This window comes from Chelonia mydas, chromosome 14, assembly GCF_015237465.2.
Source record: "Chelonia mydas isolate rCheMyd1 chromosome 14, rCheMyd1.pri.v2, whole genome shotgun sequence".
Lineage (NCBI taxonomy): Eukaryota > Metazoa > Chordata > Testudines > Cheloniidae > Chelonia > Chelonia mydas.
Window position 1 is genome coordinate 1,381,208 of NC_051254.2, and position 15,482 is coordinate 1,396,689.

The window sequence follows — 15,482 nt, forward strand, 5'->3', positions numbered from 1 at the left end:
GACATTCGGCTCCCCAGCGCTTGCAGACTGGCCTGAGGCTGCTGGGACTCCGGCTGCTTTCTGATGGGGGCTCATTGCTCCCATGCAGCCTGCTCTGCCAGCACAGGGATGAGCGAGCAAGAGAAGCCAGTTTGCCCTCCGCCCTGGCTAGCTGGGATCCTTCTCCCGCTCCGCAGCCCCTGATCCTGCTGAGGGCCTGGGCTGCAGCTGGCTGCTCAGACCGCGGTAGCTCCCAGGCAGGCCCCTGCCAACGCCCCAGCTTGCAGGTGGGACCAGCGGGACAAGACCACACGTGTGGGACAGAATCCCAGCCTGCTGGCTCCTCCCTGCTCCCAGCTGCTTTTTCTTGGCATTCGCAGGGGTTAAGGAATTACCCAGGCAAGGGTGTGAGCACAGCCCAGCATTCCCGGCTGCTCCCCCTGCACTCGCCCAGCAGCTGGAGGACAGGGAGGACCGGAGAGTGCAGCCAGGTACAGATACAATGAGGGACAGACGCTGCACCCAGGCCAGGGCTTGGGCCCAAGCAGCTGCTGCTCTCATTAAACCAACCCTAGAGAACAGACGCTAGGGGACGGGCCTGCCCTGGGCCCAGGGATGGACTGGAGAACGTGGGCCAACCCTGCTTCTGGGCCTGGAGCCTTCCTCTCCTGGGGAGAACCCAGAGTCCCAGCTGGTGGGTGGAACAGGGATGGCTCCGGGGTTAGATCAGTAAAACACAGGCCCCCTGCCCTGGCACTCACTCCCCATAGGGAGCCGAGAGCTGTGGTGGCTGCTCCCCAAAGTGCCACGCACCCCTGGGGATTGGGGAGCCCTGCTGCCAAATGCCCTGGAGAAGCCCAGCCCTCTCCTCACATACCGAGGGGCACAGGCTGTGCTCCCTGTAGGTGAGCAGCCTGCAGCCCCCCCTCCCGCATGCAGCAGTGCAGCTGTCTCAGCTGCAGTCTGCAGCCAGCCCAACCCGGCTCTGGCACAGCACCCTAGGAGCTGGCCCTGGATTTCTGTGCCCAGCTGGCACAGGCTCTGGCTGTACCTGAGAAAATAACCTCCCCAGCTCCTGGGCTGCCCGGCACCGTTCCGGTTTTGGACACGCCTGGGGGCCTGGCCAAGAGCCTTGTGACATTCCAGGGGATTTGGACTTGTCACTCTGCTGAGCTGAACCACTTGGAGGATGGTGCCCGTCGGGGTCCTTCCCCCTTGGCTCCAGCCTCAGACATCTGGAGTTATGTCCTGGCACATTAAACCTACCATCATTGTCCTGGGCAGAGCGGGCGGCAGTGCTGGGCCTGGCAGGCGCTGGGCGCACACATGGTTAACACAGGCCCTGCTCTCTGCCGCAGCTCACATCTGGCAGGGGGAGGGCTGCTTTGCCGGGTTTGTCCCTTTTCTTCCCTCTCCTCCTTTACGCTGGAGAGAGTGCGTTTCCGCTCGGGCCGTCGGAGGCGCAGAGGCTGCGATAGAGGGGCAGAGAGAAGAGCTGCCTTGGGCCAGGCCCCCCACTTCCCTCCTCCCTGCACCCCAGTGTGGGGTGGAAGTGGGAGCTCAAAGGGGATGCTCTAGGGAGACGAAGCGCACCGAGAGAGGGCGAGAGAAACGATTCCAGCACAGCCAGCACCTTGGTCTCCAGCCACTGAGGCGTCAAACCTGCCACAAGTACGTGTGAGGACGGGTGGGTGGGCTGGCAAGGCCCTGGGTGTTTGTGCTGTGGGCATCAGGGATGGTTAGCAGCTTGCCAGATGCCAGGGGCTGCCCCTGTTCAAATAGCCAAACAAAGGCAGCGCCCGGGGCATCAGCTGGAGCTCACCTGGGATCAAGGTACACGGCTTCCCCACTGCGTGAGCTCGCCAGCAGCAGGGCACACATGCAGCCCTCAGCTTGGGCCAAAGCCCACACTTCCAGGGGAGCGGCCCGCTCCGGAGGGCTGAGGTCTGGGGCCCTGGAGCCTAGGCTGGGAAATGACTGTTCAGAGTTTGGCAATGCCTGTTCAGATCTCCTGCTGTCCCGTGCCGCTCCGTCTGGGCTGACAGAGGCAGGGGCAGTAGCGCTGAGCACACACCTCCGCGTTCCCTAGCACGGCTCGGAGCAGCTCTGCTCAGCCCTGCGCTCCCACAGCAGTCGCTGGCGGTGCCCGGCCTGCACCCTTCCCCGGGCAGGGCTGGCGTCAACAACCAAGGTGCCCCGGCCCTACTCAGTCCTTACACCAGACACCTGGGGCAAAGTCCCTTAAGGACAGGCAGTGCCACTTCCCGGGCACACTCTGGCATGTCTGGGGGCGCGGGGGAGTGATTCGCTTGCTTGATCCCACGCCCATTGCAGTGTTTCTCTCCAGTGATTGCTGGGTAAGAGGATCTCGTTGCCTGGCTGTGTCACAAGAGGCCAGGGAAGGCCTGTGTCTGCATCATGTCCTTGTACCCTAGAAACCTGATGTCCCCCCCCACCCAAGGACAGGGGAAGCAGGGTGGGCACACAGTCCAGCTGCCCTTCTCCAGCTCCCCTTCCCCATGCCTATCAGGCCTTGCCTGGGCCTCTCCTCCTCTCACTCACTGGGATCTGTGCTCGTTTCAGCCCGGTCCTTAATGCTGCCTAGAATTTATGTCAGGATGTTTTGACTTACAGGCTTGATGCTTTATCAGGAAGTAAATTTACATATCCCAGGATCCTCCTGGAGAGTTTCCAGCCTGGGCAGGAAAAAACAAAGTCCTGGTAGTAAGAGTGTAAGCGTGTGTGTGTGTAGCTGTGCAAGGTGGTGAGTGTGAGCTCTGCCAGCTCTGTGCACAACATGCGAGGGGTGTGTACACGTGCTTGCCTCCTTTTCCTGCCCCAGGATGGCCTGGGAAACGAACAGCTTTGTCTCAGTGGGAATTTCCTGGTGAAGGATTGTCAGCCCAGCTGAACAGACCCCCAGGAAACGCCTAACTTAACTGGAAGCCTCTTTGCCCTGGCTTATTATACAGCAGAGAAAGAGACAGACTTCCACAGTCACAGCGTGTGCATCTCTGCACACACTCAGGTGCCCTTGCACACTCACCCATGTGCATGCACACTTACACAAAAACTCTCATGCATGCACGAGTACACTGGCACATGCTCCCAAGCACACAGCTAAAGGGCAGCATAGGGTTAAGGAAACCAGGCCTGTCAGGGCATCACTGCTTCCCAGGGGGCTGACAGGTTCTCCTCTGGAATTCTGTCTCTCTGTGAAATTCTCCAGCTGATTTGCTCTGTGTCTCTATTCCTGAGAGAGGGGAAGGAGGGGGCACAGCGGGGGAGTGATGGACAGTCAAGGTGGGGAGAGGCTGGGGAGCAGGGAAGAGAGCACGAGGCACCCCAGCTCCAACCCCCCTGTGCATCCTGTGAGGGTGATGGGAGGGCACAGGCATTGCCCACGGAGTGTGTGCACTCAGGTCACTCTCTGCAGCGGCTAAGCTGCACCGGGAAGGCTCCTAGGCAGGGCGAGGGGGGTTGGTGCCTGGCTGAGCTCAGGTCACGGGGCCTCCCTAAGAGTCTCAGTCTGTGCCCTCTGCCCTTTCTCAGCAGCTGAGAGCCCTGGAGAGGGCACTGTGTCCCTGCTGTGCTGGAGCCGGGGGCACCCAGCCTCCCCCACACCCTCCTTTAGAAGGTGGGGCAGGCACCTGGGGGAATGAGTGAGGGGATGGAACCTTTGCCAAGAGTACACGTGAGCTGGGATTTCCCTTCAGTGACTCTCGCGCCATCCCCAGCCCTTCCCTCTGCTCCTCTGTTCCCCTTTCCCTCTGGGCTGCTCTCAGCTGTAATTAACATGACTCAGAAAACAAATATTCTGCCGTTGAACTCCCTCCACCAACCAGAGAGCTGAGGAATTTGCAGATGCCCTGATGTGTCTGAGTGCTCATGCGGCCCATGTGTCCCGTGCATCCAAGTGTCCCTATTCTGAGCCTGGCTTTAAAAGCAAAAGCAAATTCTGCCGTAACCACCTGACTCCAATGCCTCTGCCTTAACCTGTCCCAGCAGGGCCTGGTTTCCAGAGGCACCAGGCCAAGGGGAGCTGTGGGCACTCAGCACCTCTCTGGATCAGGCCATGGGGGGAAAGGTGCTGCAGCACCCCGGACTGGAGCAGCTTTAGCTAGCAATGCCTAGGCAGTGCCTGTGCCACCTCTTCCCCCCGTCCCCGGGCTGCCCAGCATGAGGCCTGTGCTCTCCACGCCCGCGGCCGGCTTCTCCGGCATGTCCCCCTGAAAAGCCTTGGATCCTGCTACCCCCATCTGCGCCTGCGTGTCTGCAGAGGGCCCTGTCCATGCCCCTCGTCACCCTCTCCAGAGGCCCCGGGGGTCCCTGTGTGCCAGCCGAGCTGCTGCAGGCCAGGAGATGCCGAGGGCTCTGCCCCTCTCCCTGGCGTTGGCTGGACTCTGCCGTGACCCAAAAGGGGCGAGCAGGATAAGCGCGAGGGAGAGCATCTGCCCAGCGTGGAGCGTGGTGCCATGGGTGAATGCAAATATTGTCCTTGGCCCCAGGCTGAGCACTCGGTCCCAAGCTGCCAAGAGCCGCTCTCCTTCGGCTGCTGGCTCGCAGCTGGGCTCCTGGTTGCCAGAAGACTTCAATGTCTCTGGAAAAACAGGCTTTGTTTCCTTAAACCTCTTTCTGAAAAGAGACCCTGGGCAGGCTCCTGCTGAATGCTGGCAGCCAGCTGAGCCACTGGCTTCTGATCCCAGGGTGGCAGCTGGCCCCTTTGCTGCTGCCCCTTTTGTGTTCTGTGGGGACAGTGCAATGTGCCCCTTCTCGCCCACACTGCCAGCCGTAAGCGATGACACTGGGTGCCAGGTTGGGGGGTGGGGGGATAGCTGAGTGCACAGATCTGGGCTGCTTGTGGGTGCTACTTGCGTAGGGGGCCACCCCACTCTGTGGGGAGGGCTGAAGTGCCCCCCAGCTAGGGGACAGGGCATATCCGCAGGCAGAGGTGCATACCCCTCAGAGAGGGAGAGCCCCTTTCCCCATCCATTAATGCCAGACACTGCACTCCAGACACTCCAGACTCCCACTCCAGACACTCTCCCACTGAACGCCCCCTTGGCCCTCCCTTTTCCCCTTTCCCATTCGGGGGGTTTCTTCCCTTGCAGGGGATTCCTTGCTGGGGCCTGTCCTCTGGGGCTGGAAGGGGACAAGCAGTCCTGTGTGCCTCTGCAGGGCTTGGTGGCAGCAGAGAGGCAGGTGCTAGCAAAAAGCCTCCTCTCCGAGCCCAGTACTGGGGGGCTGGGAGGAGAACAAGGGGGCTGAGCTGGGGAGATGCTGCTCCTGAGCGCCCAGCCCGCCCTGCGGCACCATGGTGCTGCTGCCCACATGGCCACTGTCCAGGGGAGGGGCATGGGGGGAGGGACGCGCCCCAATGAGAGACACGCCCCCACCCCAGCTCTGCCCTCTCCTGGGCCCTTGGAGCTGCTCAGGCAGGCGGCTGGTGGGACCCGGGTCTGAGGAGGGCTCTGGTGCTCGTGCGTCCCTGGGGCAGGCAGGCAAGGGGCTCGTTACGCAGGGAAGGCCTGGCCTTACCGGAGGGGGTCACTGGGGGAAGCGTGCTGAGCCCATGGCGCCCTGCAGACACCTGGCTCTGCTGGACAGCCAGGGCTAGTGACCCACCACCTCTGCCCCGTCGTTCGGTTGCCTCTGCAGGCTACAGATCTTCACAGTCATCCCCAGAGATGCCATTATCCACTTATTATTTTTCCAGTCAGCAGGCGAAGCTCGAGCGCCGTGGCCAGGGGTTCTGCAGTCATCACTCACGATGCCAATGGCAGCAGCCTGAGGAAGGCTTGACTCAGTGTTAGACCAGTTAGCGTGCGAGCCGTGCCCCACCTTCTCCCAGCCCAGGTAACTCCCTGCCCAGCGCTCAGTGCGAAGGCCCCGGGGGGACAAGCTGACACAGCATCTGCCCTCCCTGCTCCGGATTTCCCCTCGGCTTGCAGGCGAGCGGCGCCGTCCCAGGGAGCCTTATGCCGGAGCAGCCCCCGCCCAGCCCAGGACTCCAGGCACGTGTGTGAAGCTGTAGCAGGCCCGCCCGGGTCAGCGAGTGGCGTTTGGCTCGGGGTGCTGGGCCCAGTGACTCACTGTCACTAGTCCTCCTAGTGCAGCTCCTTTGGGGCTGGGGGCGAGCGGGGTTGAGGCTGTTTGAGGGGCGAGGGAGGTTTGTGGCCAGGCCTCTGGCGTCTGTGGGGAAGGGCTGGCTCGAGGGAAGGAACAGCTGGAGCAGCCTGCTGTGGCCAGAAGTGTTTTGTGCAAGGCCGGCACAGTGACCATGTCCTGGGCTTGCCGAGACCCCGGCCAGCACTGGGGAAGGGGAGACAGAGCCTAGAGCTGCTCCTGAAAGGGTGATGTGGATTTTAATTCATTGGAGAAGCAGGAGCTAGGGCTGCTGGGTGGGGCCGGCAGGGTCTCTCTTCCTGCCTGCCCCCTATGCAGTGGGCAGCAGCTCAGGATGTGGTGCCTGGCTCTGACCTGCTAGAAGCTCTGAGGAGCCAGAGGTGGGAGCGGCCGACCAGACCCCTTGCCCGGTGCCCTGGTGCAATGCTTCCCTAATGCCCAGTCCCCGTGATGGAGCTTCCACCATCTCCCCTGCCTGGTGCAGCTCACTGCCAGGCTGCTTCCCCGCTCAGGGTCTGGCTTGCCCCCAGGTGACATGCTCCTGGCGCCTCTCCCTCCAGGTGGGCACGCTGCCACTCCCTTACTGCCCCACCCCGTGCCAGCTGTCGGCCCCTCCTGGGCCAGGCTCTTGCTCCCCATTGCAACTGGGAGGTGCCTTAAGGACAAAGAACAGCAGCTTCTTCCCCACATCGTGGCTCCAACTCCAGTTCTTGGAGCCCGGCGGCAGCATTCCCATAAACAGCCACTGCAAACAGCAGCAATGCCGGCAGCCCAGCCCGGGGCCCCACGCTCTCCTGCACTGGACCCGGGGGCTGGGCCTGGGGGGGCATGTGCACCTGGCAACGGTTTCCTCACCGGGAAGGAGAGGCCAGGATGCCCCCAGCTGTGGCTCAGCAGAGCCTGCTCACTGCTCCTGGTGCAGTGATGGGGTGGGGTGAAGGGAGGCTGCGCCCCCCCCCCCCCATGGGACTCTGGCCCAGTCCAAACCCACTGCAGGAAGGACAAGCTGCAGCCAGGAGACCAGCAATTACACCAACCCTGCCCGCCGTGCCTGCACTGCCAGGGCATGTACCAGGCTTGCGGGCCCTGGCAACGTGCCCACCCCAGCCTTGGGCACCCCTTAGGCCCTCAGGGCGGGGGGCTCTGGGGCCAGAAAGGGCCCTGCAGCCTCTCCAAGCTGGGCCTACCCAGGGCACCCACAGACCTTGTGACCCAGTTCTCAGCAGCTCCTTGGTGCTGCAGGGGTGGGGTTGCCAACCCTCAGGATTGACCTGGAGTCTCCAGGAATTAAAGATGAATCTTTAATTAAAGATTATGTCATGTGATTAACTCTCCAGGAATACGTCCAACCAAAATTGGCAACCCTAGGTGGGGCCAAGGCAGTCCAGACCCCCATGCCCTTCCCCACAGCTCTGCAGGCTGCCTCTCCCCACACCCAGCCCAGGGCCCCGAGGGGGTGTACTGCGTTTCCATCTCCCCCACCCAGGAAGGCTCCGGGACAAACCCACCACTGTTCTGGGGCCTGTCCAGAGCGCCTGGCAGCTGCGGCTGGCAGGGGCTGACCTCCCCGCTGGCCTTTCCCCCCGTAGGATGGAGGGGCCCTGGACACTGAGCTGCCTGCTGCTGGCCTGCCTGCTGCTGCCCGACTCCATGCTGAGCCAGCCCAGCCGCCCCGAGGAGGAGCAGGGAGAGGCAACGCGGGCACCGTCCCACCGCCACGCTGCCAGGTTAGGGGGCAGGGGCGCCAACTCTGACGGGGCTTCCACTGGGCTCTTTTGGCTCACAGAAGAGCCAGCACATGGCCTGAGCTGGAGCAGACCCTGCCCCAGGTGGGGCAATAGGCATCCTCCAGGCCTGCAGGCACTGGGGGAGGAGGCTGAGCACGCCGCTTGGAAACGCCTGCTCCTGGGGAGGGGCAGTAAAAGGGCGGTGGGGTACTCGCCAGCTGGGGTGCATGGCGGGAGGGCAGCAGCTCACCTCTCCACTGCTCAGTGGAGTGGGCTTGGGCAGGACCCTGGGGTGGCCGGCTTCCTCCACACACAGCAGATCCCGAGGGCAGCAGCTCCCCTCGCCTCCACAGTGCATCCCGGGGCAGCGCCCTCGTCCCAGGGTCGCTGAGCCTGCTTCCCAGCTCCCGCCCTGAGAGCTGCTCTTTGATTGGTACCTCCCAGGGCCGAACGGGACCCCGAGAAATATCATCGCAACCCGGACGAGCAGCCTCCCCACTCCCAGTGTGTGCGCTGCTGCGACCCCCCCACGCACTCCTCTGCCCTGCCCCACATCAACATCACCATCCTGAAAGGTAAGAGGACCCAGCCACTTCACTGGCTGGACCGCGTGGGGGGGCTGGGGCAGAATCCTGGATCCACGAGGACAGGCGAAATCCTGCTCCCCATAGCAGTGTCTGGACTGGAGGGCAGTGTGAGGCCAGAGGCTGGGGCAGAACGGAGCCTCCACCTCCCCTCATAGCCTCGTCCACAAGGCGGCCAGTGCTGCCCTGCGATGCAGAGCGGGTGTCAGGTGCTCTCAGCTCATCCTGGGGCCCCTGGCACCCCTGAGTGCTGGGCAGGGGGAAATTGGCTTTTAGGGAGGGCCTGAAGCCTGAAACACCACCTGGCCTCCAAGTTACCAGGGCACCGAGCAGCATTGCACATCTGGAGCGTCTTCCCAGGACCACATGTAGGGCTGGGCTCCAGCTGCTGCCGTCACTTGTCTCCCTGGGCCACCACTTTGGTCACTGGGGCTGCTGCTCTTGGACAAACCTCATGGTTCAGTTTCTTTAGCACCGCCCCCCCCCCACAAAGGGCCAGATTTGGAAACGCTCCTTGTGCTAAAGCCAGGGGCCAGAGGCTAGAACCCCCAATCCAAGTCACTGCACAGAGCAGAGCTGGGGGTGCAGGCATCGACCAGGGAGCGCTGGGGTAGCGGAGGACGTGGGTCTGGGCATGGTCAGGGGACTTGGGAGCACAGGGAGCATTTTGTTCAGGCCTGGGCCCTCTCGGTATCATCAATGGGCAGAACTGGACTCAGCCTCAGCCCCAGGGCTGCAGGGAAGGGGACTGTGGCACCGGCACTGTCCTACAGCCTGGAGGGTACAGGTGGGAATCAGCCCAGAATCTCAGAAAAGACACTGGGCGTTAAAACCACTGGGCGCCTAGCACGGCTGCAAGGATGCGCTGGGCCTGCAGGGCAGCCGGAGCTGGCAGCCTGTGCGTGGAGCTGCAGGAATGCCCGGGGGAGAGCTAGGGAAGCTCGGTGGCTGAGAAAGCTGGAGTCCCTGCAGAGTGGGGCTGGCAGGGCACCGAGTCTTGGGGGTGGCAACGCAGTCCAAGCAAAGCCCTGGGGGGCGGGTGGCCTCTGGGGAGAGAGCTATAACACGTGGGGTGCTGCAGTGAGGCTGAGCAGGCACTTGGCTCTGCTTGGGAGCCCATTTTGCTGGGCCCGGCTCACGCCCTGGGGCTGGCACTTTGGCTGTCTGCTTCATCCAGCCCCGGCCGGCTGGTCTGAGTGGGCAAGGATGGTGCTGGCCTCTCCAGTGCAAACAATGTCCATCTTGCCTTGCCCAGGTGAGAAGGGGGACAGGGGCGAGCGAGGCCTGCAGGGGAAGTTTGGCAAAGCCGGATCGGCAGGCAGCAGGGGCCACATGGGGCCCAAGGGACAGAAGGGGAGCATCGGGGCCATGGGGGAGCCATGCAAAAGTCACTACGCTGCGTTCTCCGTGGGCCGCAAGAAGCCCCTGCACAGCAACGACTACTACCAGACGCTGATCTTCGACACCGAGTTTGTCAACCTCTACGGCCACTTCAACATGTTCACGGGCAGGTTCTACTGCTACGTGCCCGGCATCTACTACTTTGCACTCAATGTGCACACCTGGAACCAGAAGGAGACCTACCTGCACATCGTGAAGAACGGGGCGGAGGTCGTGATCCTCTATGCCCAGATGAGCGACCGGAGCATCATGCAGAGCCAGAGCGTCATGCTGGAGCTGCAGGAGCAGGACGAGGTCTGGGTGCGGCTCTTCAAAGGCGAGCGGGAGAACGCCGTCTTCAGCGATGAGTACGACACCTACGTCACCTTCAGCGGCTACCTGATCAAGCACAGCGGGGAGCCCTGACCCCAGGCCTGGGCTGTCCGGCTAGTCCTCCCCCAAGGCTGACCTCGGAGCTCACCTCTCCTGCCATAACCCACTCTCCTGCTCCTCTCCTCTTCCTGGTAGCAGACCCCGTCGCAGACCACCAAGCCCTGTCATGCCTGTGCCCGCTCCCTGCTCCCCTTCCTCAGCTGGGGCACAACGCTCTCCAGGGCCAGGTGCTCTAATGCCCTCAGTGGCTGCATAAATATGGAAGTGCCCCTTCCCCCCCACGTGCCGTGCTCAGGTAACCGGGATGAGATGTATGGGGCCGGGGCGGGGGGGGGGGATTCCCCAGCCTCCCTGCTGGCGTGATTTGTGATAGGAAGAGCTATTCCAGCAAGGGAAACAGGCCGATGGCACGGGCTGGGCGGGGATCATTGGGATGGGCGGGGTCTCAGCACAGCCACCGCAGAAGCCAGTGCTGGGGCGAGGAGCCTCCCACAGGTGTGCGCTTTGGACACATTTGCCTAGTGGCTAACAAATCCAAGTCCTGGCACACACTTTTACAGCAGTTTCATGGTGCCCCATTCTGGTACAGTTACGTGGGTGCCGACATGGCCTCACGGCAGGGGCCAGCATCCCTGGTTGAGCAGTGCTTCCTGTGTCCTTGCCCAGGAGCTCCCTGCTGGGAAGGGACAGGGAAATGGCAGCTCCCCAGAGGCCTCTGCTTCATTCACAGGGACCCTAGGATTTACAGGGTGCAGAGATGCCATCTAGCAGCAGCAGGTGCTCTAGGGACCTGCCTTGCTGGCTGTGAGTGGGGCCTGGGAGCAGCGTGTATCCCCGTGCGTGCAGAGTTACACGGCTCCCAATAAACTCTCCTTCAGTGAGAAGCTGGTAGATTGACCTGCTGCAGCTTCCCCTTCCCGCTCTGCTCTGCACCCCACCCACCCTCACTCCGTGGCCAGGCCGCCAGCGGCACAGGGTCCTGCCAGGGCGTTCCTCCGTGCAGGCTCTCGGGATGCACGCCAGGGGTGGGTGCTGACAGCAGTGCTCTGCACTGGAGACCAGCAGGCCACGAGACCCCAGCAGCTCCCCCGACTCAGGGCACGGTGCGGAATAGCCCTCACTCTGGCCCCGCGCTCCCCAGTGGCTGACGATCACCACCCTCCCCGGCAGCTGGGGAGCTGCTTTCCAGCTGGCAGCGCTGGTTGCAGTGGGCTTGGGCTTAGTCCCTCCTCCCTTGGTTAGTTCTGCTGGTCAGGCTTTTCATTTTTGTCGGTACTACACAGAGCAGGGCCCGGACCAGCGTGCTGCTCCCCCCGGCTCTCTGCACTGCTCTGTAACCACATTAAACGCTGACAGGGCTGGATTTCTAGCTGGGTCTTGGCTTCAGCTCCTTTCTCTACTTCACCCACACTCAAAGTCCCTGCGAGGGGACCCTTGGGCCTGGCTGGCTGAGCTGGGACTCTCCCTTTCCTCCACGGGAACCCTGCGAATGGCCTGAACTGGGCCAGCTGGTCTCTGGAGTAGCGGCAGGACTCCAGCCCCACAGCCTCTCTACTCCGGGGGCAGCGCACGCACACACACACACACCGTTGTGCCTTCCCACTGCACACCTTTGCTTAGATTTTTGCACATCCCTCCTTAGGTACCTGTCCCTTGGCATCCCATGTGTGGGAGCAGGGACCCAGTGCTAGGAGCTGGGCATCGCCTGAGAGGGCACATAGCACATGCTCTTCCCTCCCCCCCTGGCTGGAGACAGGGATAAGGTCCCTCCCTCCCCCCTCCAAGGGGCTTCAGGCCTGCAGCCCTCCTGAAGTGACAGCTAAGCCAGGTACCAGCAGGCTTTGCCCCAAGCACGGACTGCCACGGGGAGGAAGCGCAGGGTGGCAGAGGGCAGCTTGGGAGCATGGCTGGTCCTCAGAGGAGAAGGCATCATGGGGAAGCAGGTGGGATCTGGGCTCAGCCAGAAGCCGTCCCACAGGGCGACAGATGGCCAGGGAGGTGAACCCTGAAGCGGCACAGGGCCACTCCAGATACAAGTGGGAGTAAGGATACGTGGTGCTGGGGGAGGCCCGGACACATGCAGGGACAGGATGATGCCAAGGAGATGGGGGACAGGCACACGCAGTGGCAGGGCGAGGGGCACTGCACAACCACTGGGCAGAGCTAGGGAGGGGGTGTGCATTGGCGTTGAAAGTTTGTAGCCACAATATCGAGAGTGGCAGCTAAGCTCTGGGTGCCCAGCCTGGACCCCTGGAGCTCCTTTGCTGATCTGAGAACCAGGTCCTGGTGCCTGCGGCTGGGCTGAGCACAGGACTCCCTGCTGCCAGTGCTTGGCCTTGGCAGCTGAGCAGAGTGCAGGGGCCAGCCCTGCTGTCCTGGGCTGGGTGGGTCCTTGGAAGCTGGGGGATGGGCCAGACAGCTGGCCGGGGGCGGCCTTCCAAGAATAATATTGGGAGAGGCATTCTGGATCAGAGCAGGTATGAGCTCACACACACCAGCGTCTGCCTCATGGGGCCAGGGAAAACATGCCAGGAGCAGCCTCTGGAGTCACGTGTGGTCACAACGTCATTCTCCCTAGCACACACACTTAGGAACCTGCCCTTCCTGGGCCTTAGTTGTATCCAGAAGCAAATCTGGGCCAACTGACCAATTCTTCAGTAGCGTAAACTTAGAAGCCCTTTCTGTCTGCTCCACAGACAAAAGCCTCCTTCATTGGGCACATTGCTATTTGCAACAGACAAACAACTGGAAACAGTTTTTCCTTCAACAGATAAACTGATGCTTTCCACAAATAGTGTCTCACTACACTGATTACAGAGGGGCTGCCGGGTTAGTCTGTATCAGCAAAAACAACGAGGAGTCCTTGTGGCACCTCAGAGACTACCACATTTATTTGGGCAGGAGCTTTCGTGGGCTAGAACCCACTTCATTGGATGCGTGGAGAGGAAAATACAGGAGCAGGTATAAATACACAGCACAGGAAAAGATGGGAGTTGCCCTCCCGAATGGGGGGTCAGTGCTAAGGAGGCCAATTCAGTTAGGGTGGATGTGGCCCATTCTCAACAGCTGACAAGACGGGGTGTGTATCAACAGAGGGAAAATTACTTTTTGTCGTGACCAAGCCACTCCCAGTCTCTATTCAGGCCTAATTTCCCTGAGCCCTAGCCACTGCCAGATTCACTTCTGAGATACCAGACAGACACTCAGCAATTTCTTCCACATATGCACTGGCTTTTTGCACAGATAAACGGCCATCTTTCTCAGACAAGCATTCGGAGAAACCCTCCATAGGTAAATCCTTGCCCCTAGCAGACACAGGTTCAAGATTATTTCTTTCCTGTGACTGATTTATGTCAACCTGACGGAACAAAGCTTTAATATCATCCCCAATCAAAAGATCCTTAGGCAATAACTTCCTTACACCAGCTATAACTTCATGTTTAACACCATTGCATTCAAGATGGATTCTGGCTAAAGGCACACTTACAGTGAACTCATAATGACAAGTTTCAGAGTAGCAGCTGTGTTAGTCTGTATCCGCAAAAAGAAAAGGAGGACTTGTGGCAAATACATTTGTTAGTCTCTAAGGTGCCACAAGTCCTCCTTTTCTTTTTGAGTAAACTCATAGTGGATTACAATATTCACACTCTGATTTGGTAAATAATCTTCCTTTTTGACAAGATCTGCTTTAACAAGAGTGATGTTAGAAGCTGTAATTTGCCCTGTACAGCTTTTACCATTGACTTTTACATTCTCTGCACAAGTTATGGGGTTACCTTCACCTGCGCTCACAGTAAAAGCATTTCCATAAGAGGTGGCAGTGTTGGGGGATATTTGGTTACACACAGACAACTGCTCAGAGTCAAACAACATACCAACATCGTCACAAACTGGATAGATTCAATCCCCATCTTTGTTGCTGAGAGGAGCTGGCTTTTCAGGATGCAACATTTCCTGTTGTTCCTTTATTCTCTTGAGTTGGAGCTTAAGTCTGTCCACTTTTGCCTCAGCGTCTAGTTCCTACAATCAAATACAGGCCATTCTTTGTTCATGTTCAAAACACCGGTGTTCTCTTTCAGCAGCTTCTCCTTCCGTATCAGCAATTTTTTGCTTTTGTTCAAGTTCTAGCAGCTGGTTTCTCACGGCAAGCATTTTCGCTGGGTCTGCTTCCATATAACTGGCAATTAACAGATTTTTTCAATTCCTGCTCTGGGGCCTTTTTCTTAAAAGACAACCCCTGCTGTCAGCACAATTCTTCCAGGCTTTTTCTGTCAGGATCTTGATCAGGGGTCACTCTCTGTGTCACGGAGTCCCCGGGCGATGCTCTGGAACTCCCATGAAGCCAGTCAGGACTCTGGGGAAGTCTCCTCTCTGGGAGCAGCCTGTCTGCGGGACACACAGCTCACCCGGCTTCCACCTTCCTGGGTCTGACCTCGGAGCATTCAGCATCCTCTGCCCCTCCGTGCGCTTCCCGCAGCGAGTCCGCCCAGGCGGGGTCCTGGGGAAGCCAGAGGGCCCTGCACCCCAACTTCGCAGTCAGACGTGACTCTCAGCCAGCCAGTAAAACAGATTTATTAGATGACAGGAACACGGTTTAACACAGAGCTTGCAGGTACAGAGAACAGGACCCCTCAGCTGGGTCCATTTTGGGGGGCAGTGAGCCAGACAACCACATCTGCACTTCACTCCATGTCCCAGCCAGCCCCAAACTGAAACTCCCTTCAGCCCCTCCTCCTCCTCTGGCCTTTCCCCTTTCCGGGGCCAGGAGGTCACCTGATTCCTTTGTTCTCCAATCCTTTAGCTCTCACCTGGCAGGCGGGAAGGGCCCAGGCCATCATTTGCCAGGAAACAGGGTGTCCGCCTTTCTCTGTGTCCAGACCCCTGCACACCCCTGCCCTCTAGGGATCTGCAATGATCATACACCCTTACCCCACCAGCTAGATACTTAAGAACTGCATAGGGGAAACTGAGGCACCCCCACAATATTCAGAGGAAACATTAAGAACAGTCCCACTTCGTCACACACTGTTACTGATTTTTAACCCTTAAACTCTCCAATATCAAAATTAATTTTTGACAAGCGCGTGGTTCTGATCCAAAAACCCAATTAACCTGTGGTAATGTGTATCCAAGCACGACTACGCCACTGTGACCGGGGTCCTAGTGGGGAGCCAGCTGTGGTCACTCAATTAGGGTGACCTGCAAAGAAAGAATGGGGCAGACAATCCCCATAAAGCTGGTGGATATTCCAGTACTTAGATTTACCAAGCCAGCTAAAACAGCGTCTTTATTA

General features: G+C 60.0%; 1 protein-coding gene across 5 annotated transcripts; it reads left to right on the forward strand.

Moving 5' to 3' along the window:
* The first annotated feature begins 390 nt into the window (after positions 1 to 390).
* Positions 391 to 11,558, forward strand: C1QTNF1 (C1q and TNF related 1). Of its 5 annotated transcripts, none has more exons than XM_027831210.3 (5): positions 391 to 470; positions 5,696 to 5,835; positions 7,695 to 7,832; positions 8,277 to 8,407; positions 9,672 to 11,558. In XM_027831210.3, exons 3-5 carry the CDS (start codon positions 7,696 to 7,698, stop codon positions 10,220 to 10,222), a joined length of 819 nt encoding a protein of 272 aa, XP_027687011.2. In that variant the 5' UTR covers positions 391 to 470; positions 5,696 to 5,835; position 7,695; the 3' UTR covers positions 10,223 to 11,558. The 5 variants fall into 5 exon arrangements, with proteins under 5 accessions (XP_027687011.2, XP_007069140.3, XP_027687009.2 ...); XM_027831208.3 differs by lacking the exon at positions 391 to 470 and adding an exon at positions 1,237 to 1,650; XM_037913809.2 differs by lacking the exon at positions 391 to 470 and adding an exon at positions 1,237 to 1,650 and having other exon boundaries at positions 5,696 to 5,834; positions 7,691 to 7,832.
* The last annotated feature ends 3,924 nt before the right edge of the window (positions 11,559 to 15,482 follow it).